At 39.0% G+C, this 26,213-nt stretch overlaps 1 protein-coding gene across 3 annotated transcripts in view; it reads left to right on the forward strand.

Moving 5' to 3' along the window:
* Positions 1–26,213, forward strand: part of FHOD3 (formin homology 2 domain containing 3) — a 390,937-nt gene that overhangs the window by 333,615 nt on the left and 31,109 nt on the right. For all 3 annotated transcript variants that reach the window (XM_030444367.1, XM_030444368.1, XM_030444369.1), the window contains 5 exons: positions 3,248–3,406; positions 10,470–10,652; positions 14,626–14,745; positions 15,212–15,373; positions 26,012–26,202. In XM_030444367.1, coding sequence (XP_030300227.1) covers positions 3,248–3,406; positions 10,470–10,652; positions 14,626–14,745; positions 15,212–15,373; positions 26,012–26,202 — 815 coding nt within the window. The remainder of the gene's footprint in view (positions 1–3,247; positions 3,407–10,469; positions 10,653–14,625; positions 14,746–15,211; positions 15,374–26,011; positions 26,203–26,213) is intronic.

Below are 26,213 nucleotides of genomic sequence, written 5' to 3' on the forward strand. Positions count from 1 at the left end.
ATTGAGACTGAAATTTAAAAATTTCCATCTTACTATTCAGGGTTTGCCCTTTTTGTTTGTTTGTTTGTTTGTTTTTTTAGTAGTATCAAAGCAGTTTAAATGCAGGAGATATTTCTGCATTGGTGCTTATAAATAATTACTTTTTTATATGATGACTGGAAAAGTGGTACAAACTGTTCTCCTTCACTCATTAAAGCAAAGAGTTATGTTTTAGACTATGTGTTATCAGACTACAGATGACATCCTGTGGGGTAGTAACCATTTTTTTATTAACTTGTCTTGACTACCCAATCTTCAATAGAGGCAACAGAATCTGGCCCATAAAGTCTAAATTCTCTGCAATTTTTAAGACATTGCAGGAATGTTTGTTTCCCACAAGTTATACCACCTTTGTGTTTTATAATAATTTTGTATTTACATACTGACACCTTAAAATACAAAATCAAGTGCAATAGTGCATTGTTCCTTCAAGCATTTGAAGTCATCCTTTGTTAATGAGCTTACAAAACAGAGTCTGAAATCACCTGATACTGTAATGGAAGTTAATAGTGTCAGCTTGTTTTAACAGTCAGACACTTACACATGTGCAATTTCGTTGCAGACAAAAAGGAATTCTTTTCCTAGCAGTAGGGTAATAAAGTTCCTAGCAGTAAAACCTTTCCTTTTTTCTTCATCCTTCTATTTATTTGGAAAGCATTCCTTTGTAACTCTTCCCCAGAATGGATTTAAAATCTCTTGTGCCCCTCTTTTTGAAGAGTTACTTACCCCAAATTTTTATGCCCCATGTGCAGCTATAGCACTGGAAAATGCCTATGTACTTACATCCCCTATACAGCTCATCTGTCTTTCATAAGTCATCACTAAGGAGTGAGAGCACTGTTGCAATCACCATCATCCCAGTGGTTAGCATCAGATGTCCCTCAAATGAATGTCTCTCTTGTCATACTTAAGAGCCTAAAAACAGAGCTACAGATCTGAGGCTTACTTAACTCTACCGCATGTGGGAAGCCTAAATTTAACTTCTTTCCTTCAGCCTTTTCCCTTCTGCATAAATTTTCTGGAGCTGTGTAATTCTGTGCTGTGAAGGACAAGGTAAAAAGTGGTGGTTTAAAAAAGGCTTAGTGCAATACAGACTCCATAGGAAGCAGTCTCTGGTGAACCTCTCTTGTTTTTATGTGGTCTTGGCCACCAACTGTGGCCTTGAAAATGTGATTAATGACCCTGGAAGTAAAAATGACTGCTTTAAAGGAGAAGCTGCATCTCTGATCCTTCAGGTAGCTCCCCAAGAAAAAAAAAAAAGTCTCTTACTCGAAGAAGGGAAAGTTCAAGAAGGCTTCAGGGTTGCTTTTAAGGTACTAAGAAGAAAACAGTTCTGACAGAACAGACATCTAAAAATTGAAAACAAATGCTATCCTTCCTCCTAAAAGTTATCCTGTTTACAACAAAACTGTTGCTTCTTTTTAAGTTTTGAAAAAAAACCCATCCCTCTCATTACTGTCATGTTTGCATCATACCATGTTAATCATCTTGGTGTGATGGAGGGGCTGTGGTGCTGCACATGAGCTGGGCAGGCTGCTGGGTTTGGTGGTCACACCTCTTCCTGTGCAGGCAAAAAGCTGGAATGTGCCAGGAAATGTAGTGTTGTAACTGCATTTGCATTGTGGGTTCACCCACAGTCAAAGATACTTTGGTAAAATCCTATTTATTAATCCTATTTATTATTAAGGCAGTTCTTTTAATGCAGAAGCAGCAGGTTTACCTGGCAGTGGGGCTTTTTTTTTGACTCGGTGGTAGCTGTGGTGCAGACCCAAAGGAAATGGAGAACAAAGATCTGTCATCTAAAAAACAATCCTGAGCACAGATCAAGACTGGGGCAGAAAGAGTCTCTTCTTGGGCTTTCCCCCCCAGTGCAAAAGGCACTACTACTGTAGACAAGACAGGCAATTCCCTGTTCTGAAGTTGTATGGGCTGCCACATTGCAGCTTAGGAAGAGAGATTCCTTGGTCTCTCTCTTCACCTCTTTGAGGTGCATCTGTGCTGAGGCTGCTGCTGGCAGAGCCACTGACCATAGTCCACGTAACAGGCTCTACAGGGAGGTCACAGTCACATCATTGGAGCCTGCACTCTGCTGAAACTTGGGTGTACACAGAGCTAAGTGTGTTTGTGCTTGCTTGCATCCAGTGTGCTGGTCTTTATGTTCCTGTATTTGACCAACATCCCCTCAGTTCATCTCTGATAGGGCAAAGGAAAGGAAATAGAGAGAAGTTGCTTCCAATATTCATGTCTGTGGAGAGGGAGGTAAAATCCCTCTATATGAGGAGGAGAGGCCTCTCCTCTTGAAGCTGCAAGGTGTATGACATATGTAATTGCCAAAGAGACACCTTCTACCATGGGACAGAGAGAGAATGAGAGGCATGATGGGGAGCAAAAAAGCAAAGACTTTGTTCAACCTGTGTTACACCATATAAATGGCTTATGAATCACCTTACCTGTTGATTGTCATTTTGCTCCTATGTTGGGGAAAGAGGAAGAAATTTCTTGGGTCTTCTCTGGAATGGAATTTAAAGTGTATGCTATCTCTTTGACCTTTTGTTATTATCTATACTGTCCTTTTGTTATATTTTATACTGTAGCTAGTACTGGAGATGAGATCCAAGGATTATGCCTAGTCTCAAATAACACTTAAAAAAACGCAGAAAGGTTGAAGTTTTTCTGTACCTGTGAAAGGCTTAGATTTATAACAGAGGACCTGCTGTGGGGCAGGTGGGAAACACCTTGTCTGTTTCCCAGCCAGAATGGGTCAGTGGCCACATTGGGTTGATACATCCGAGCAGGAATTGAGCCCTGGAGGCCATGGTCCCACCAGCTGCTACCCTGCTGGCCATGCACCAGTCGGTTGTGCCACACGGCAAAGTTCTTGCCAGCAGGAGCAGCTTCAGGCTTTTTTCAGACTGACTCCTACGCTGAACTACAGTGTTCCCAGCCCTCGTGGGGACTCCTGTGTGTCATGCTACCTTGGCTTTGCATGGCATCTGTGGCTGCGTTCAGCTCTCTCCTTAAACCTTGGCACCTTGCACTGACAGAAGCAAGGATGTTGTAGAGGAATTCATCATTTTGGATGACTGTAAATGCAATGGGTTTACATTCGGTGTCAGCACCCTTGAGTAGGGGAAGTCACTAGTCAGAGGAGTGATGTTTTCTTTACAAAACAGGATGGAAGAATAATCTTGTTCTCTTCTTTACCAAGAAAACTGCTGCAGATGGGAAGCGACAGGAGATCATTGTATTGGACTCAAAACGAAGCAACGCTATTAATATTGGTTTGACTGTATTGCCCCCTCCCCGGACTATCAAGACTGCTATCTTGAACTTTGATGAATATGCCTTAAACAAGGAAGGAATAGAGGTAAGAAAGAGTAGTTCATGTCTTCAAGTCTGCATTTTCAGTGTTTTCTTTATTTTTGATATTGCATGTGGTACAGGCCAGACTTTTTATGGAACAGGGAGAAAGGGATGTGTAATACCATGACTGGGAGCAGAAATTTGTCAGATTAATCAAATGTGCTCAGAAGCATGTTGTATTCACCTGAGGTTGAGCATGCTAAGTATATGTGCATTTTTATGCTGTGTTTGTCTTTAACAGTGGTGCTGATTTATGGCAAGGTTTTCAGAGTATTATCTGTTCCTCTGGAACTTGACTGAAATATTGTGAGCAGCAAGAATAGGCAGTGAGTTACTAGGCTGATGTAACTGGTACATGGTTTAATAAAGTTCATGCCCAGCTAGCTGTTGGAATCATTTTAGATTGTATATCTAATGGAAAACAAATACAGTGACTAGTTCTGCTCAAAATAGCATTTCTGTGTTACTGTTGTTTGAAGAAAAACAGTTGGTATAAAGATTACAGATGATGTAATTTTTACCATTACATATTTGACTTTGCAGATACTCTTGCCAAGGTCCAAGATGATCTTTGATTATTATTTTTTATGTAAAAACATTTTTCTTCTATGAAGTGTGAAAAGAAGCCTGCTGCTCCCCTGTTGTTTGGGGTTTTTTTATTGTGATTATATTCATTTCAGATCTTTTTATGTGTATTTTTAAATTTTTTTAATAAGCCTATATCATGTAGTGAGAGTAATCCACACAACTATAAATCTCAACCAGTGGCTGAGCTGCAGAGGTCATGTATTGATTCACAGTCACCTTTCAGTGGTTTGGCTCTGTGTTTCATGATTTCCCCCTTTCCACCTTTACTATGCTGACTGCAGAAGAAAATGAGAAAAACTGGCTGGAACCAAAATGCAGTTGCCAAGAGTTACATGCAAAAGAATACTTATGACATGAAATTGTTCCAGCCAGAAGCCAAGGCCTGTTTTATCCCTACTAGAATATAGTATTCTACAGAATATAGTTTCTTCACGAAGCTATAGCACTTATTTGCCATATACATACCTTAATCCTATACATACCTTACAAGGGAATGTAGTGATACAACAAGGGGGAAAGGTTTTAATCTGAGAGTAGGTTTGGATTAGATATTAGGAAAACAATCTTTACTCTGAGGATGGTGAGGCACTGAAACATGTTGCTCACAGAAGGTGTGGATCCGCTTTCCACAAAGCCAGGTTGGATGGGGTTTTGAGCAACCTGGTCTACTGGGAGTTATCCCTGCCCATGCTGGGGGGTTGGAACCAGATGATCCTTAAGGCCCCTTTCAACCTAAACTATTATGTCATCCTTTATTATGAAAGTGACAAATGAGGCTCAGAAAGTTTGTCTTCATGACCCAGCCTGTGTACCCAGCACTGCAGTTCACAGTACTAAGCTTTAAAGTGTTGGAGAGAAGTACCCTCACAGATAAAACAAAGCCACAGACTAGTGGTTCGATCTCAGTGCTGTAAGCAGTGTTTCCAAACAAAATCCAACTTTAAATGGCTGATAAAGAAGGATGCATCTGTCTTATCTTCCATGCATCATCTCCTTTGAATTGTGCCTTTCTGAAGAGTAGTTCGTCTGCTCGGCACAGCTCATCCTTTGCAGTGCCAATATTTGTAACTGGGCTGTCCAGCTGCCAACCACCTGTGGTGTCCACAGGTGTGAGTGCCTTGTACTAGCACATCCTCCTTTGGGTACTACCACATCCTCCTTTGGGTGGCCTTTGCATTAGCTGCCAGAACCCCCTAATTTCATTTAAAATACATGGGCAAGTATCTTTCCAATTGAAGGATTCAGAAACCAGGAAATGATACACTGTTGATAAACTTGTGCAGTGCTAAATAAAACTGGGATTTCTGAGTTCTGTGTCCACAGTTTGAAGATGATGGGAGTAATCATGGTGTGATCATTCAGATTTTTAAAACCAAGAGAAAAGTAATAAGCTGAAGTCTGCCCAAGTGGGCAAGAACACCCACAGCATTCTGTCTTTTATCAGGAATAGCGTGGCCAGAAGGGCTGGGGAAGTGGTTGTCCTCCAGTACTCAGCACTGGTGTCCAAAGAAGAGCAACAAAGCTGTTGAAGGGCCTAGGGAACAAGTTGTTCAAGGAGTGGCTGAGGGAAGTGGGGTTAATTAGCCTCGAGAAAAGGAGGCTGAGAGGAGAACTTATCGTTCCTTACAACTACCTGAAAGGAGATTTTAGCAAGTCGGGGTCATCCTCTTCTCCCAAGTAACAAGTGATCAGACCAGAAGAAATGGTCTCAAGTTGCATCAGGGGAGGTTTAGATAGGATATCAGGAAAAATTTCTTCCCTGAAAGGATTGTCAGGCCCCGGAACAGACTGCCCAGGGTGGTGGTTGAGTAATCATCCCTGGAGGCATTTCAAAGACATGTAGTTGTGGTGCTTGGGGATATGGTCTAGTAGTGCGTTTGGCAGTGGTAGGTTAATTGTTGGATTTGGTGATCTTAAAGGTCTTTTTCATCATTAATGATTCTGTGATTCTATGGAGCAGAGCCCAGTCGGGAAGGACGATGTTAATGGCAAAAAGATTTTTTTTTTCTCAGTGTTCCATTTCTATTTACTTCTTATCAGGTGAAACCCTGCACTGAATTCAGATTTCCCTCCCCAATCCCCAGTGTACAGATTTTTCTTTCAACACTTTGTTGAAGAGTCAGATAGACATTTAGAGCAAGATAGGGCGTTGGATTAAGTTATGCAGAACTGGATGAAGAGGTGCAAAAAGCAATACAGAAATGCATTATTGTGATTACCACTGTTTTCAGCAGAGCCCTGCCTCAGTTTGCCATATTACCCCTTTTTATAGGCATAGGCAAGTATTATTTCCTTTTTCTCTTCTCTCTGTCCAGCTGTTCACTGACTTTAGCATAAGGGTTTAGAGGGAACAGAGGTTAACTTCTCAGTCTAGGTTTTTAGGAAGTTTTCTCATTCGTATCTACAGTTCCAAAATATTAGGAAATAATTGGTAGTGATGATAAATGAATCAGTAATAGTGTAAGCATCAGGCCCATTTATATAAAAATTCAAACAATAAATCAAATTATTTGCTAAATAATATACTTTATAGCTAATCTATAAAGAAAGTTATGAAGAAAAAATGTGATCTGTTTCAAAAACTGCATCACAATGCACCCTTTCTCAAAAGCCTTTCTGCATAGTTACCTGTCTAGAAGAGACATCACAGCTAGTGAGCAGAAGAGATAAAAGGAAAGTAGAAGGGATGTAATGTGTGTGTTGAGGACAGAATATTCACTGCTAAAATTTAAAATAAGCTATAATTTAGGATTATAGCTTATATAATAGGTTTTAGGGGATCCAGTATGGAGCAGGGCACCAACAGGGTACAAAGCCACCTGAGCAATCTGTTGCCTTTGATTTGAATTCTGTGCTAAGTCCCTTGCTGAGGAACATCATCACTTTCATGCTAGTGTGTGCGTGCCTCTAGTTTTCCATCTTGATGGATAAATTCAAATTCAATGATATCTTAAAATTGACCTTAGCATTTCCTTTAAGGACAGTCGGCTGGAGTACTGTTGATAGTAGTGCCAGTGCTTGATAGACAAGGCAGTGGTGCAGTGGGACACAAGCTATGAGTTTGTGGTAGCACAATTCATCATCAAGTTTGTAGTGACCCAGTAAGCCCTTTGCTATTGTCCATTCCTGCTGAATGCTTCTTTGCTTGTGACATTTAACTTATGATAGTATTCTATACGCTGCTTTTTAGCTTCATATATGTAACCAAGTTAAGAGAAAAAAAATCTCCAAGTGTTTTAAAGCCCTCAATACCTGAGTATGTTTAGTATTTTAGTCCATGTGTTTAAAGTGATTGGGCACCCCTGCACTGTGAGAAAAGGATGGAAAGTGGGGCAAGAATCTAGAAAGGCAGATTTAGTATGCAGAGCAGGCACTGTTATAAATTGATTTTCAAAGGAAGGCACAGCGTGAGTCTGTAAACATCCATCACTTCAGCTAAAAAAAATTTTTGCCACCTTAGGTTTGCCAAAGTGGTTGTGTTTTCCTTTCTTTGAAAGCCTGGCATTCATTGTGATCAAACAATTTGAAGCCCGCTGCAGGATAAAGAGCTGCCTGCTTAGCATGGGAGAAGGCTTTCTGTGAGCTAAGCACAAGAGGCAAACTTAATATCCTGGCACCTAAATTTGATGCAGTGTATCATTGGCAACTGCAAGAATACAGTCTAACAAACCAGGCCTTGGTGTTTTTCTTCAGTAAAGAAAATTAGTGGTTTCCTCTGTAAAGCCTCCTCTGTAAAGGAATGTAGATCAAAATCAAATTGTACTAAAGGAGTATGGTTAATTTAGGAGAGTAAAACCGGGGTAATGCTGTGAGGAAATTAAGGTGGGTTGCTTTGTGCTTGCAGTATAGTTTTGTGATGCTGCAGAGTTGGTAGGTGTAGCTTTTAGTAAAACTATTTGAAATTAAAAAACTCCCTAAGCATGCTAGGCCCTCTGTCCCCACATTTCAGTATTTTGAAGTCCATGTGTTTGGAGTGGCTAGGTAGCCCTGAAATGGAATAAGGGGTAAGAACTGAGAGCCTGGTGTTGGAAAGGCAGATGGGGACCTGTATAAACTAAAACAAAAGTAGATTTTTGGAAACAATCGATTGAGGTATTTACATTTTTGATCTGAGACAAAGACAGGGCTTTTAGCAACAGAGGTGATCCTCAGCAGCTGGCACCACAAGTCCAGGCTCTTTCACTTGGCATTCTCTGGTCCTCATGCTACAGCACACAGCACAGCACTCTTGCAATACTTGGACTCGAATGCTTTTTGTCAGCTCCATCTGGCTTGTGGTGTTTACATAAAGCTTAAGGAGGAGGAGAGTCCCTTTGGAAATAAAGCCTACTGTTTCATTTCTCTCTTTAAAACGCCCTGAAAACAGTGCAAAATCTCTGGAGTAAATGCCCTGCACCACCACAAAATACTTGTGGGATCCCTGGGTAGTTGCCAGAAGCCCATGTCATTTGTAGGAAGTAATTGAGAATACTGCTGAAGTGCTAGCCTTCAAAAATGCATCAGAAGCATTTTTACATCCATCACGTGGCTGCTGCTGAGCTCTCCATGTATGGATGTTCATATGGTCCTATTTGCAAGCTGCCCTGGACCACAGCAGGGTGTTGGTTTTTGTTGTGGTCGAAGAGCAGAGTAGGCACTGGGAGGCCTGACTTTGTCAAATGAGACTCTGCCAAATTACCTCTTCTTACAAGTTTCAGACTCAGTCTCTCTTTTTAATGAAGGTTTTTAGATGAACATTGGTTAAGAACTGAAAAATGCCCTGAAGTAGCTACTTATAAATCTCTACTTTCACGCTAGCTATGACCTAAGTTACAGATTTCAGCTTGTGTGGGTGGATGGGTGAATGGATGGATGGTTTGATGGTGCGTCTCAAAATCAATACACAGATGCTGTCAGTTGGAATAGGTATACATCAGAGTATTTTCCAAACAGTCATTGACAGGGGAAGGAAAAACACCAGACTCTACTGAGGGATTTTTCTCCTCTTCTTTTTTCCTTAGGATATTATTTTATTAAGGCAGAAGCTTGCAGTCCAAGCAGGGAGACTTTTTTTTTTTTTCTAACTGAAAGCAGAGCCAACATTAACAGAAAGAAATGCTCCTTTATTTATGTTTATAGAAGCCAGCATAAGAAGATGGACAGCAGTACAAATAGTGTGGCTGAAATTAAATAAGTCCCAGTTCAACAAATCAAGCATTATTTGATTGCTTAACTCTTGTTCTTTGCCTGATTGACCAGAAAAAGTCCCTTGCCCTCCATGCTTAGCTCCAGCGCTGTAAAAGGAGCCAAATGAATTATCAGGACTGGAAGGGGGCAGATGTGCTACTTTGATGAATTGACTATGTCCACTGCTGGAACAAGGCTGTAGTTTGGATTGGCAGGTCTGATAGCTCTTTGGCTAGGTTTTTATTATTCTCTCCTCCCCTACAAAACACCCACTATCACTATAGAAAGCTACAGCAAAAACATGTCATTCCTCAGATGAAGAAACCTAGATTGTGTTGAAAATCTACTGCTTTGTTTTAGTGAGACATTGATCATCAGGGTAAAGACCTCAACTTATCTGATTCCTTCATGTTATTTAGCTTTTCTTTTTCATTTCAAAATGTATTTATTATGTTAAAAGTAATTAAGAAACGATATCTTAGAAAGCAATACTTTGGGAAGGAAAACTGTGGCATGTGAACAAGCATGTGAAATCCAAGAACTAAAGGGAAAATACAAACATTTTGAGCCTTATTGACAGTAGAAATTGAAAATACTGAGTTCCTTTTTCTTCAGTATGTTAGACTTTTCAGACCAAAAGAGGAAGAGGTCATATGTTATCCAATGCTTAATACAATTTTAAAGTCAATGCATGTTCTTTGGGAAGTTGTCCTCAGTTCGGGTGAAATTTTTGGGAGTGATCTAACAGGCTGAATAGTTGTTGTGTTTCCTAAAATAAAACCCAAAGAGACTGAACACAAAATAATAAATTATGAGAACAGCAAGGCCCAGGAGCCCTCAAGTTATTCCTGTATACCGTCAAGTGTGCTGGAAATTTCATAGATATTGAGGCTAAAAGGGAACTGCTCTCTAGTCTAAGCTCCTGTAAATTACAGGCCAAAAGTTTTAATTTATTCTACCCTCATCTTTGTATGTAATTTACAGAAAGGTGGTGAATTCTAATTTAAAAATGAAAGCCAGTACCATTGTGTACCATTGTGCACCATTGTGCTCCTTGAGCGTTTCATCCCATGATTAACCATGTTCACCGAGGACAAACTTAAACAAAGCATTTTAATACAGATTTAGAGATATCAGGCCTTGTTTTGCTTTCTTCTGCAGTGGGTTAGTTCTTGGTTATTACAGTGCTGTCCTAATTTACCAGCCAAAGACTTGAGGACTTCTACTGATGCTGCGGTGAAGTCACATAGCATCCAGTCCTTGCTCACCTCTTGGCCTCAGGGCTGATACCTGCCTTTTGTCTCCTTTCACAGAAAATCCTGACCATGATCCCAACGGAGGAGGAGAAGCAAAAGATCCAGGAGGCACAGCTGGCAAACCCTGATGTCCCCCTGGGCAGTGCCGAGCAGTTCCTTCTCACCCTCTCCTCCATCAGTGAACTCTCCGCCAGACTCCAGCTCTGGGCTTTCAAGATGGACTATGAGATAGTGGAAAAGGTGAGGGGAAAGTGGGGAGGCAGGGGTGGAGATTCCTCTGAGGCTTTGTTTAATGTTTCCCTGACCTTGTTATTACATGAGTGCATATTCTGAGGAAACAGTAAATGGTTCGCTTTTGTTTCGGTGGCCAACCAGGAAGCAGCTAAAATCATCCTTCATAATCTGTTCCTTCTATGAAAGAAAATTAGAGATTATGTTTTCCTTCCTTTAATTAGGCAGTAATGATATTGGAACAAAGCAGAGGGCTAAATCCTTACCACATCTTCTCCAGATGTTATTCAGGAAATTCTTACTTTAGAGCAATAAGAATTTTTCTTTGGATAAAGATTCAATGAGGACAACAGTATTCAGCCTTGCATCATAAAATTAAACTATTGATCTTGCATCCATTTGAACAAAGGAAAGCACCATCCATTAAAGTTATTGCTGTCTATCACTCTCTTTTAAAGTTATAAATAAAAGATAAGGCATCCTGCAGGTGTGCTCTTTTCAGTTCAGCCACAAGAGTTGTTGCCACCTTCTTCACGGATAGCATTTGTTCAGAGAACAACTGTAATTGGGTTGTCACGTATGATGAATCACAGACAACAATTTTAAAATAACAGGATATAATTTTGGTACATAGGTGAAACAGAATGAAACTGTATGTGATTTCAGCTACTTGCTGACTCTCACAAGCTCTTTCAGGAATCTCAGCTCAGGAACCTTCTGTCTGCACTTCTGCTTCATGTCCATGCATTGCTCTTCAGGCAGCTCTCTGCTATATGTGTTACTTCTGTATGTGTATCTGTGCACGTCTGTGTATATTAATAAATTAGTGTAACTGTATGATATGGATTCTGAGAAGTGGGAAATACTTCTGAAAATGCCTTATCTTTACCTAGTTATGGTTATTTAACAAGTTATATGGCAGTGGGTTTATTTTCAAATTATTCTCTCATATTACTCAATCTTAGATTTTAGAAAAATGCTATCACAGCAAAATTCAGGATTTTTTAATTGTCACATTTAAGCCTTAGACATTTACATTTCTGACTTGCAAACAAGAAAATGTACAGCTATTTATTCTGCTTTGAAGTTACTAAAAGATGAAATTATCCCTTTCATGTGAGCTGAGTTAGCTACAGCTGTTAGTCTTTGTCTAACCTAGACTTTTTAACTTCTTCTCAATCAGAAAGCATCATTTGATACACTGCTAAAAAGTGTAGAAATCCCGATAGTTTTCCTACGGGCATCCTTTTGTTTATGCCACAAAGTTTCTGAATTGCTAGCTGAAATCTGTGTAGAATGGTTGTTAGTAAAAAGTGTCTCAAATAATTCAAAGCAATACCTGGAGTAAAAATAGGAATAAGATTTTTAGCCCTGTTGAAAGGAGGATAGTACTGCACTTACCATAAGGAGGTATGGAAAACAACATGATAACTCTGGAGTAAGGAGAGTGTGATATGAAGTGTAGCAGGCAAGTGTAGATACAACAGACAGCTTGGGTCTTGGGGAAGATGGAGATGCAGGGTCAGATGTCAAAGGTACATGGCAGCAGGAGCAGTTGGGGCTCTCCAGGAGCAAAAGGTTGAAATCAGAGTTTAAGTTTTAGGTAACCAATCAACATAAGCATTATTTAGACTAAGATATCATGAGCATATGCAATTAAAAAAAATAAGTATCTTGTATTAATGGTGATGGTAATAAAAGAGCCCTGTGACCTGCTAACATTCTTGTGTTGGTTTTGAAGATGCATCTTTAAATGGGCAAATCTTTCATGAAACTTAGGTGCCAAATCACTTACAGTTTTTGTCATTTTTTTTGTGTTAGCATTTGCTTGCCTTTGTTAAAATCTATTTTTATACTAGGAAAATTCATACAGTTCAGAATGAGCTCAAATTTATCAAGTCACACATGTGTTTTATGTAATAAATTAATGAAGCTATTGCTTCCATGAGGCTGGATATCTACATGATATCAATGTGTGAAATTTTTGAGCTGTAAGACTGGGGTTCCCATTCATGAGATTCTTTTGCTACTCCTCTGAGAACAGTTTCACCTAAGTTGGTCTTAGGTCCATCTCTGGCAGCATGAAAGAAAATCATCATGAAATTGCTCAAGAAAAGGAGTAAGTGATATATTGTGCATAATTGTAGAAAAACTTACCAGGAGTAACGAAGGAAGTCATCTCTCTTCAGTTGACTTTAATTAGCTATGGCAAGTTAAGGAGCAGCTTCTGTAAAACCCTTACTCTTGACCAAGCCTTAAATTTCATTTAAGCATATTTTTAGGTGAAAAATAAAAACATGGTGAGTAAGGATATGTGGTACCTAAGGATACAAGGGGGCTCTGCATTATGTATCTACCTGCTGCAGACAGAAGGTTAGTTTTATATGGAGCAAGAATGGGTACTTAATCTGATTGTACAGTAGCTAGCACAGTACAGTATCTGGGGGTTCTGGTTGGGTTTTTTAATAGTACAATAGAATAAAAATATAGAGTAATAAATACTAAATAGAATAAATAAAGTAAATAGAATAAAAATAAAGTAAATGTGTACTTTATGCAAGAAAGTCTAAGCCTGGATAACTTGCATGCACATAGCTAAATGTGGGGCTACAGTATGGCCTGCTTTGGAGCCATTTATGCTACCTTCTTACTCACCTTCAGAATGTTTTAACTTAACGTTTTAGGAATGACTTTTTAACAGCTTTCAAATTGATACAAGTAAAATAGTTCAAAAGTCTGTTTTTACAGCATATGTAGAGAATTTGATTCATCCCCACAATGCAATAAAACAAACTAAATCAACCCTGACTTTAAAGCAATTCAAAGAATCCTGTGCAGCAGTCTATTGATTTTAGATTAACTTGATAAAGTCTTGGATTATTTAGCACCTCTTCTCTGGACTATAAATTTGCTCCCTGTACCATTTCTTCACTTGTCTCAAATTTGCCATATTCATTTCTTTTCAAGAGATTAATTATTCTGTAGTGACTAGAAATGTGTATTTCTTTCATCTTTGTGCTCTTATTTATGGTAAAGTATCACTGCAGTTGTTGAATGACCCATTGTATTTCACTAAGAAAGTGACATTCTTTGCTAGTTTGCCTCTTGGTCTAAAATAAGAGTTTAATTTTGGCTCCTGGGCTCATAAGGAGTGTAATAATTTGGGAAAAGAATGCTGCTCACAGATGCTTAGAATGGCATTTGGAGGTAGAAACAATGTGAACTGTTACTCTGCATACAAAATAAATAACCCTGGGCCTCACACAAAGCCACAGAAAAAAGCTCCACCAACTCAGTTCCCCTCACTCTCCTCCTTTGAACTCTCTGGTGTCATTCACTTCCCGAGGTAATGGAAGAGAATTTATGTTTTCAGGCCTTATCAGTTTACATACCTTATACTCAGATAACGTGTGGATGGAAGATGCATTAAGTTAAAAGTTTAAAATGAGAAGACTTGTAAAGCTTGATGGTTGCGGTGGGTTTCTTTTTTTTAAGTTTTAGAATCACACAGGCACATCACCATATCTAAAACTCAGAGGTGGCCATCATTTGAAGAAAGCTTTAGGGTCAGGCTACAGATGTCAAGTCAGCCAAGACTGTAACTTTTCTTTGTTTTTGAAAGATTAGAAAAATAATTGTTAGATGCTTTTTTATCAGTTGGGTCAGGGGGATGTTCACATATCTGTCTCAAATACAGCAGCCCCTTCTCTGATTCTTTGTCTCCTGTTTGGAATCACAGAATAATCCTCAGGAGAAGTAAGGCAATTGCATACGTAAAGAAGCCACACTAGGAAACTATTCTATGTATTTTTTTTTCTGTCCCTGCATGTGATTTATTAGCTGAAGCATGGAAGAAAGCCAGCCCACATGGCCAGCTTGCACTCTGCAAGACGCCACTTCAGGAACCTTTTTCAGTAATTAATCTAAGCCATAGAGTTAAAAAGTGCAGCCCTCACTTTCTTGTTTGTGTTCTTCATGACAGGAAGTTGCAGAACCACTTCTAGACCTGAAGGAAGGAATGGACCAACTGGAGCACAATAAAACTTTAGGATTTATCCTCTCTACTCTGCTAGCCATCGGGAACTTTCTGAATGGAACCAACGTAAGCATGATATCCCAGCATTTTCCCTACAGCTTTTTCCTTAAGAAAAACCACACAATTATGACAGTTGCAACTTGGTATTTCTTTGTACCAGAAAATTAACTTAGAAAACAAACCCTATTTTTTCTTTTGTGTGTCAGGGTGCTTTTTGCCTGTTTCAACATAACCTGAAGGAAATGTGGAGCTTGGATCTCTTCTGATGTAATTCCCTGAATTTAGTGTTGATGCTCCCAATTCAAACTGTAAGGCCTGTGTCATGGCTCATTTCACTGTAGACAGGGTGATTTCAGGCCTACTCTTCCACAAGTTAAAAATAAATAAAAACCATAAGTTTTTTCTCCTTTAGATTCTTCTTCTTCCTTCCACTTCCATTCCTGTCATTGGCAATCCATTTTGTCTACTGTTCTGCATGGGAAGGAGTAAACATTTTCATTTTTAATTTCTTCCCTTTTTTTCCCTTTTACAGGCCAAAGCCTTTGAGTTGAGCTACCTCGAGAAGGTTCCAGAAGTCAAGGACACAGTGCACAAGCAGTCCCTCCTGCACCACGTCTGCACTATGGTGGTGGAGAAGTTCCCAGACAGCACTGATCTTTATTCAGAGATTGGGGCCATCACTAGGTCAGCCAAGGTATGTCTAGTGGTTAAATAGGTGTGTTTTTTAAAACCTTCTTTAAGGTGAAATATTTAAGATTTTACTCTATTCTTTATTTTGTTCCTGCCTGGCCACAGCACTTCTTATGAATGTGGATTCATTGTGTTATTCCCACAGAATTTCCAAGATGCCAATACTCTTTTTTCTGAGCCTCTCTCTGCCAAGTGGTTTCTCCATCACACACCAATAGGCAGTCACACTATGACATCCATTTTAATGTATATACATTATAAATATATATAGCTACTAGGAACTGTTTCAGGTTAAAACTTTATTTGACCAGTACCTTTAGATAGATTTATTCTGTGGTTTGGGGTAATCTCTTTTTTAACACAAATGTCTCATTGTACTTTAAGGACAATAGAAGAAATGCACTTTTTCACTAATAATTTTTTTTTCCAGAATGAAAACATCCTTGAAATATTTACTTTAGCTTCTTTTTTGTCCTCCTCCTGATTAGAGATTAGGGAAGATAAACAGAAAGAAGTAACACTTGTGGCAGCACTACTTCTTAAAAGGTGGTTATCCCTTGGCTATTGCATAGAACTGGTCAGTGACTTCATTTGGTATGCAGATTATTTATTACTGCTGCTATCTGGCATGTTAGAACCTGTTAGCTCCCTCTTGGAGGTCTCAGTTTAAGAATTGATGGATGACTCTTAAAAACACTTCATTTGAAACACAAGTTGTAAATGAAACTTGAAACACAAGTTGTAATGTAAAAACATTACTTGACTAATGGAGTAAACATGACTAAATATAATCAGGTGATAAAAAACATGAAAATTCTGGTTTGGAGTCATGTCTTGTGTAAAAATGGAAATAATTGTGGTAGCACCCGTATTGTCTAGTTCTTTATTCAGACAGTGGCCAATACCGATTGCTTGAGAGGAGAGCACAAAAAGCTTTGAAGGAGGGAGTTCTCTCCTAGAAGCATTTTCTTCATGAGCCATAATACTAATTATGGGCATCAAATGGAGGAATGAGATCTTTTTAACAGGAACTCGCATAGTCATTTTTTAAAAAAAAACTCAAAAAATCAAAATATTATTCCTAGCACAGTTCTTGTGACAATTAATAAATAACCTGATTTTGTTTGCTGTTGCATTTGTCAGTTTCAGGAATCACTCTCTGAATATATTGAACAGTCAAAATGATTATAATCTGTATTTCATTGACTAAGGTTGAAAGGACCCCTGAAGGTCATCTGGTCTATCACCCTCCTCACTGCAAGACCAAATTGAACCAGGCTGCTCAGATCCTTATCTAGGTCTCAAATAATCACTCTGCATCCTTTTTTGAGACTATTTCCATACTTTTTCTCCATCTTGCCCTTTGGAATGGGTTAAACAATACCAAACATTCTATTCTAGCCTCTCCTTAAAGCTGTTGTGTGCTAACTATTTTTGTCTGTTTTGCTTATGCAGTCTTTTGTTAGATGAGGTTTTATTGTGTTTTTTGACTGCTGATATCCTTTGCCTTCAGGCAGTTTACAGGGAAATTCAGGGAGTCTCCTGAGCTGATTGGGCAGTTCAGAACTCAGCCTGATCGATGCTCAGAGGATTCCAGCACTGCCTGTAGAGTCCACTGCTTTGTGATCTACAGTAATGACCATAATCTGCAGGAGCAGATTTACTGCTTATCTGTCAAACTCCTAATAATCTTTAATCAGGACTAATCTGAACAATTTCTTGCCATCTGTAGATTTGCCCTCTCAGTGGGCTTCCTGGTTTCCAGATAATTTTGAAATACAAAAAGTACAAACCATGAGATATTTGCTGCTAGCCCTGTCATCAGATGATAAATAATACATATTCATTCTTTTCTTTTGCTCTCATAGCCTCACACTTCATAGGTGGCCTCCCAAGAGGCTCTTGTAGAGGCTTGGAACATCTGATTTTCTTTACATGCTCTTATCTGCCTGCTGTTTTACAAATAAATTCAGAATCTAGTGATTATTTTGATGTATCTAATATCCTGTTATTCATACTTCTAGCCAGGTTAGCAGGTGAGCAGGTGTAGCAGTAGAGCTTGGAGCTCCACAGTCTCCTGAAGCAGCTTTGCTCTTTTGAAAACCTAAGTGAAACTTTTCTTTCCTCTAATTCTTTCAAGTTACCAAGTATACTGAAAAAATACCCATTCTAGCGGGTGGCTCAGTTTCTTTATTTTAATTGCCGTCAGAATTCTTGTCTTCTGCCTGTTTCCTGCTTTGTAGACAATTATTCTCCTCCAGCACATGATGGGTTTTTTTCTGCTAGCAAATATTTGAACCTTGCTATAGTTAACATCTCTTAAAAAATAAAATCTAGAAAAGTAAAAGCAGATACCAGGATAGGTTTCTCCCCAACACCCTCTCTGATGAAGCTGGATGACAAGAAGTCATCTTACATCCCTTCCCTAACTTTTGTCTTCTTCAGTTTCTTTCATCCCCTGTGATCTAGGAACTCCTACATATTTTCAATTATTTTTTATATATATGCACTACAAAGAAGTTTGTGCCTTTTGGTTTATATCTTTAGATATTTGCTCTTTGTTCTTTGTATCTTTGTTCTCCCACTTCTCCTCATGTGCAGCCTATATTTAGGTTCCATTTTATTGCCTTCACTGAGATTGGCTTCTCATTTTTAGAAGGTTTTAATTTTTAATTTTTTTTTCTTTGAGTGAATCTTCATCTCTTAACATTTAGGTATATTGGTTTATCATTCCTTGCATTTTTGTTAACCAGTTATTTAACTTTTGGGGGGGTTTTAAATTGGGACCAAGTTAATCACTAAAACTAAAATAACTGTAAAAGAGAAGAGCTCTTGTTTTTTCAGAATCCATACCTCCATGTACAATGTACTCTCAAGTAAATCTTCTGGGTTTTAGCCTTGGGAAGTGGAAGAAAGCTTAACCTAATGCTTTCACTTATAAAAAATTGTTAGGTCTAAGAACATACAAAATTGAGCACAGTCTTTCAGTCTGTGGTTTGCTGATCCAGTGGCCCTGCCCAAAGCGGACAAAATTCTGAAAAGGCCAGACAAAATCACATTAAAAGAAATTACAGCCTTAACCTTCCCCGTGACGCCCAAGGTCTCCCTCCTTGGGATGTTCCTGCATGTATTACACCACTGATGGATTACTGTAACAAGCTGTATTCCCTCTTGATTTCAGCTGCCACAAATCAAAGAGTTAGGACATGGAAGCCATCCAAGCTGCCCTCTGCAAGGGAATGTTCACAGACGAGGAGAAATCTTGGTTTAGGAAAGCTGACAGGAAAGGAGAACTAATATTTCACTGTGGATTAGGCTATATTTTGAGCTCCTTTTTGTCTACAAACATCTTTCAGAAACCACGAAGGCTAAACAATTTCCATCCTGTAGATAAACAGAGATGCCCCTTCCCCAGAGACGCACATCTATGAGAATTTCCTGAGCCTTATTTAATGAAAAAAAAAAACCATAAAGAAAACAGGCTGCCTCACCAGAAACGAGTTAGAAAGACCAGAAAAAAATTGTATAGTTATTGCAAAACTTGTGGCTTTTTGTTGAAGGACTGAAATCCTAAATGGCAAAAAAAAGCAGACATAAGTGAAAAAATGAGCAAAAAATAGAATTCTAGATAAATAAAAGTATTTGTGGTTGTATAAGATCATATAGGGCTACTGATTTTTTAGTATCCCATGATTTAAAGCACTTGGATTATTTTTTTTTTTTTGGTTGGTTGGTTGGTTGGTTGGTTTTTGGTTTTGGCTTTTTACTAGCATATTTAAAGTTGGTTTTCTTTCACTGGAGTTGTACCTGAACTGATGTACCTAATACTGAAGTAGACCCCAAGACTTCTGCACTTACACTCACTGTTGTTCTTAGAAGTTTCCTTATCAGTATGGGAAGGAAGGGTTTCATCAGCACTAATACCCTCTCTATTAGTGAATAAAAAAAGAATTCTTGGTAAAAATGTTCATTTTCTTTCTTATCCCCAGAACCGTTTTTCTCCATCTATCTGAAAGCTGGCCACTTCTATTGAGTATACTAGTAATTGTCCTTTTTCCCCCCTGATTTTAATTTACTTACAAAATGCCAGACTTGTGGTGGTCATCTAACCCCTGCTGCAAGAAATCTGGATTAGTTACAGATTCTAGGCAGTGGAGAAGCAGGCAGCTTTTAAAAGTAGGCAATGGGAAATCCTGACCATGCAGGGGAGGAGGCAAAGATTGCAGGTAGGAGAGAGCTTAGGTCTAGTCTAAGACTTAAACAAGGGAGTGGGAAGACTGAGGCATCCCTCAAAGGGACTCCGCAGAGAGGTGTAGGGAGAAAGGAGGTGGCTAGAACAGAAGTGCCATTCTGGCATGCTGTGGCTTCTGCTTGATATGCTGGAAAGAAGAGAAAGAAAAAAACAACAAAAAACATCGTGAAGGTCATGATACCTCTCACACTGCTACAGTGGGGTTTCTCTTGCCTCACTTGACAGGAAGTATTTGTGTGCAGTTATCATTCCAGTATGCTTTCCCTATCTTACTTCAAATAAAAATCAATGCCAAAAGTCGAATTCTTTTCCATGGAAAAAAAGGGCTTGGGGGATGCAAGGTTTCCTCTGGCTTTATCATTCCTTGCAGTACCAGCTGCTCCGGTTCCTGGCAGGGGCTGTCAGGAGAAAGGTGACAACATAACAGGGTGAGGCAGAGGCTGCTGGTCACAGGACAGGCAGGAACAAGGGGGAAGGAGCTTCAGATGAGACTTCAAGGTTTTGTCTGAAAGAGAGCGAGTGAAGTTTAGAGCATGCACCCGGCAGCGTTGTGACGTTTCAGGAATTTCAGGTGAAATCACTGCAAATGCTCTTGCAGGTGCTGAAACATGAACTGAAGAGACCTGTATCACCACTTACTGATATTGCTTCTCTTCATTCCATATAGTGAGAACTGTCATACAGCATCTGCAAAAAGTTCCTTGTGTTAACATGTTCACCATCAATTTTTTGAGGAACTAAAACACAGTGGAGATGCATGTACAATTGTATAGGTTCATCTGGTCATAACTCAGTAAACACCTCTGTCCTTTAATTTTTAATTAGTGGGTTGGTTCAGCTGTTTTTCATTTCCAAAATTATTTTGGCAGGATGCCACCTCTTACCCCTACAATTAGAAATGTCTGGACAGAATTTACTTTATATTTTGCTTGCTTTTTGAGAGTTGGCATCTACTTCACTTAAAATGTGTGACTGGTGGTGTGCAAGTTGGACTAACATTGGACTTGGGATAACTCTTGTGACATTCAGTGAAGCAAGCCAGTGTGGAAATACTGGAGGAGACAGAGTTTTGAACATTTGCCACAGAAGGTCTCTGCACTCAGATGACAGTGTGTTTGCAAGGAGCAATTCTCAGAATTTCCTTTGGCACTGAACCAGCTCAGGAAAAGAGGAAGATTTTGTGTTGCCTGCCAGAATGCATCCCTGTAATAATGTGAGAATGAACGGTCTGACCCTAAATTATAAACAGCTTAGTCTGGGCTGTGGTCCTCTCTAGAAACTTTCTTGAACTTTGAAGAGAGGAAGATTTTGTCTGTGATCATGTGTATCTTTCTATGATGTGCAAGAAATGAGTTGTCATTTTATTGTAAATTTAAGGCAACATTTGTCATTGTGAAAGCATCAATCTTCCTTAAGTGCACCTTGTGGGTAGAATAAGAATGCAAAGAACCAGGTCTTCCTTAGAAAATGTCTGGATTTGATATGTTCACCACTAAAAGAAACAAGCTGTAGCAATAAACAATAAATAGAGTAGCAAGCAATAGAAAACTTAAAAAAGGATACTGAAGCTAAATAAGAAGTTATTCACCAGCCTTCAGAACAAAACAGGATAATTTAAAGTGATTTTTAAAATAAGTGCGTGCTCTTGAGGCAGAACATTCAGCTTAAACAGTTTCTCTTAATGTATTTGGTTTGTTTTTTTTCACTTAAGTCTAGTTTTGACATTTTTTACGCTGTTCAAGGGCTGACTGTAAACATAGGTGGCAGGAGACATGAGTGTAATCAGGTGAAACATGTTTGACTTTAGGACAGTCTTGTACTCTCAGTAGTAGACTAGAGGAGATTTAGCTAGAGGAAGAATTGTGTGTATGGAACATTCCAGATGAGGGAATGCTGAAGAAAAATGACCTGTTATCTCACAGCAGCTACAGTTGGTTGCTTTCCATGGCAATTCATACCTGGAATTGTATATAGGGAATATACAGCAGGAATCCCTGTGTGTTTGAGCCAACCCATCTAGTTCCCCATGTTACCTCATAGCAGCTCTTTCTCTCCCTCCACAAATAATAATAATCCAGATTTCTGTGTTGCCAAGGGATACGTTTGGCCACAAAGAGAAAGAACATCCCAACCCACAGATCAGAAATGCACCTTGATCTATGTCCTGACTGATTGTCTGGGGCATGGTCTGGCATTTCATGAATTTCAAATTCATGGAAAGTTTTCAAATTATTTAAGCAGCAGGTGATATTAAATATATGGTATGGAAGTGAACTTGGGAAAAATAAGCCTTTTAAAGGACCACTGTTCATAGAATCTGTGTAGGCAGGGAACTGAATTCTGGGTCACTTCATGGTGGTATGTTTTGAGTCAAGTGAAAACCAGTGAGAAAAGAAGTCATTAGGGCAGTAGATGTATCATGCAATATTGAAGTTTCTGACAAAGAAAGCAAGAAACCTGGTAGAACTCTTTTTTTTCTGTTGTTCTTTGTGGCAGAGCCATCTGTTACTATGGAAGCAAACAATAAACAATTATATAAAGGGATTAAAATGAGTGCTGGCATTGCTGGCATGTGGTTGGAGGGTTTTATTCTTGGTCTGAGTGTCTTGCGTGCAAAACGAAGTAGTGCATTAAATTGAAAAATAGATATTATTTTTTAATTTGCCCATTAGTGACTTGAAATAATGGCTTCCTGAATAAGGCTGACCCTGCAGGACTTGGGTCACATGAACTAGTCTTTAAATCCTGTTTGTATAGGCTGTTTCTGGCTTCTCCACGCTGATAAAGCAGTGTCTACAAAGGCACTTTTAAAAGGACTGAACAGTGGGCCTAGCAAGAGATTTCACAGATAAATAACAAATACTTCTGAATATTTTTCAACTAGCGTGGTTGTGAATGGAGAGGAACCTGGCAGGAAAAAGGAGGAACATATCAAATAGGTCCCAGGAGCATTTGGAAAGTTGCTTTTTCTAAATTGGTTTACAAATGCAAATAAACATTACACAGTATCTGAAAGAAAAGTCATTTTTATTTTGCCTTAGGCTTATGTGCTTAAGAACACACATTCTTTTGCCTCAGGGAAAAAAAAATGTAGCAGAACTACCTGCTGATTTATGGTGCAAATGGAGAGGCTTGTTGGCCACAGGCACTGGACTGCTGCTGCTGAGAGTATGGTAAAACTCCTTCATGTCCATGGTGCATTTGGCTTCACAGTGAAGAAAGAAGAGGATCTTAAGATTTCAAATTCCTCAGGGTCCTGCTTTTCAGTGGTGTTTGGTGCTCATAATTAAAGAAATAAGTAGCTGTCTGTTTTGGTTAATATTCCAATAAATTGCAAGGCTTAGCATATGTAAGCACTTGCAGAGTAAGAGTATATTAATTGAACGGGATTGTGGTGTATTTTATGAGTTAATAATTCATAGTGTTATTACAGATAGCCATGGAAAGCCTGCCTTTGTGAGGGCTGATAGATACACTTCAGATACACTAATTCCTGGCAACCTGGATATTATATTCCACTAACCTAGGAAAAAAACCAACAAAAACCAACCAAACAAAAATGTGGTAAGAGGTCTGTGGCAAGTATCTTAGCTGAACACCAGCACTGAAGAAGCAAAGGTTTGGCAGAGGCAACTTGAGGGCAAGGTGTTACCAATTAAGCAGAGAGGAGAGACAGTGAAGCTGTCCGTGCTTGTTACATTTCACCAGTTCCTGTTCAAGAGGACCGCAGCAGTGCAATTGCTGTGAGGATAAAAAAGGGCAGGGGGAAGCTTGTGTCTGTGGTTTCAAATGTCATGCAGGTAGTACTGTAAAACTGTAAACCAGTCCATGTTTTGATATGATTGGTAAGAAAGTCCAAATATTTTTAACTTAAGAACTTTCCTTTTGAGCCAATCTACACTGAACATTTAAAAATCTCATTTCTGCAAGATTTAAAAGAAAAAGTCTTGTCAGCAGGCTGATAAACTCCAGTCTTTGTGTTTGGTTGCTTCAGGTTTTTTTAGAAAGATGTGAAGACAGCTTTGTTACCTGGTGCTCTGCTGGGAGGCAATTTCTACATTTTGGAGAGAGGAGAGGGATGATATCAGCTCTCTGGATTCTGGTCACTTGTTTGTGAACAGAAAGGAATACACTTACAGGAAAATATCCATGTGTGAAATATGAGAAGTAAAAATATTTTAGAGACAACCACTTACCATACCTGGTGTTTCATGAAGTGCTACTTCACCAGTGCAAATTTTGCAGGGAGAAAAGAGAATCCATTGCATTTGAGCCTGCTCTAGGTCTTACATGCACTGAGTTAAGTGAAACTTCTTCACACTTGATATACAGAATGTCACATTCCTGAAGGCACAGGACTATCTGTATGTGGGGAATGCACAGGCACCACGCTATCCTATATTTGGATCTCCTGCTTTACTCCTTCCAGGAGTTTACAATTTCTGCTTGAGCAGAGCCACCTGTGCTCCACTGGTGTTTATTCCAGGTGAGCTTAGGTGCTATTCTCCCTCCTGCAGAATCTTCCTTTCTCCTTTGAACTTCCACAGAGGTCTGAACGTTCGGTTATGCTCACAGATGCCTGTGCATCCCTTGGCCAGGCATACCATCCCCAGGCCCTGCTGAAACTGCCCACTGTGCCCAATGCTTTGCCTCTTGACAGATTTCACCTGGTGGGGAACCTACCACGTATTTTTCCTGCAGAGTTGTGGTTCTCCAGAGATGTCTCTTGAATTTCTACAGGCTTGAACCACAAAGCTTTTTGGTAGATTGAAAGTCATTCTGTTTGCAATGTAGGCTGTCATAAAATATCATAAATTTCTCTGCTGCGGAGGCTGAGAGACTTTCCCAGACAGGCTGAGTATTTCTTACTAGTAAGACCTAGAAATACCTCCTCTTGGCTTTTGATTCTTAACAGGAATGCTAGTATTTTTCCCCATGTGGGTTTTAGTTATACTATCTATGGAGAGCTGCAATGTGTTTATCATCAACAGTGAAAATACTGACCTAGAAAGGATTTTTTTTAAAAAAAGCATGTGCATGGATGTGGATATAAGGAAAACAAAAACCTTACAGCTGCTCCTACTGCAGCGCTTTTCTGAATAGCATGATCAAAGGATATTTTTATATCCTTGTGAAGAGGAAGAATTCATCACTTTATAAATCATAGCAAAAACAAATCAAATCAGTACCAGGAGCTTTTTAATAATAATGCATTTCTTATGGTTATTCTGAGGCATATAGATCTCAGCAGTGGGTGCTGCACACAGCTGAAAACAGTGAACTAAAACCTGTCTTTGACACTGGTTTTCATTTAGCATTAAGGAATTAACTGGTGTACCAGACTGTAACATCCCAAACTCTGACGTGTTTGGAATCTGAGGGCTAAATCTGTATTTTATAGCTTGAGTTCATCTCAACTGTGAAGTGGTATTACAACATAAATTCTTCCTTGGAATTCAAGAACATGTTGGGTAGTTCTACTTTTTTCATCTGTTGCATTCATATATTTGTTTGCTGTGGCCGGGCCATTAATGTACTTTGTCCAGTTGCCAGCAAAGCATCCTGAATGTCTTCTGTTGACCATTGCAATTTGAACACCTTTTTTGGTTGATGAGTAAAGGAGAAGCTCTCTCTCACCTTCTGTGGAATGGCTTGGCTTCTGTCTTGATTAATGTTACCGTAGTATGCAGTCATTTATTTTAACAGTGTTGAGAGACTTTGAAAGCCATTATATGGTTGTTACAAGCCAGCAATTTCATCCTGTATATCCAGGGATGAAAGTTAATATTGAGATCACTAAATAACATTTAATTTGACTAGAGCTTTAAAAATTCTGGCCCATGAATTTTGTGATTAGAAGTGGACCATCTATTAGCAAGTTGGTGCATGGCAGGAGAATAGATCCAAGTGCTTCCTAAATTGGAGAAGTGTTGGCTGGGTAAAACAGTGAGCAGTAAGCAGGATATACAAAACTATGAGTACTAGAGAAAAGGATTAAGAAAAAGAGAAAGTTTTGTGTTACCTCAGAAACAATCCGAGTGATACAGTTGTTTGGTGCAGTCATGAAGTTACTAGCAAGAGAAAAAAAAAACATTGCAATGCCCTAATGTCCCTTCTTTTTGTATTAGGCCTCCAAGACCAAAACCAAATATATATCAAAATTAGTGTATTTTTTTTTCAGTGTTCCTTACTAACATTTCATGTCTAGACAAAGTGTAACAGAGAGCTATTTCTTAATTTTTTAGTAATAATTAATAATGTGAATTAATGTTGCTCTAACACCATGTTGACCTTTTCTTGTATATACATTGCATTTTTCAGACATCCAAGGATACGACAGTGTTTTCAATCAAAGTGTTACATTTTTCTTTTAATTTCTTTTCATTTTAGGTTGACTTTGAGCAGCTCCAGGAAAACTTGTGTCAGATGGAAAGACGGTGCAAAGCATCCTGGGATCACCTTAAGGCTATAGCAAAGCATGAAATGAAACCAAGTCTAAAGCAAAAAATGTCCGAGTTCCTTAAAGACTGTGCAGAAAGAATCATAATTCTGAAGATTGTTCATAGAAGAATAATTAACAGGTACAGAAATA

Source organism: Calypte anna, chromosome 2, assembly GCF_003957555.1.
Source record: "Calypte anna isolate BGI_N300 chromosome 2, bCalAnn1_v1.p, whole genome shotgun sequence".
NCBI lineage: Eukaryota > Metazoa > Chordata > Aves > Apodiformes > Trochilidae > Calypte > Calypte anna.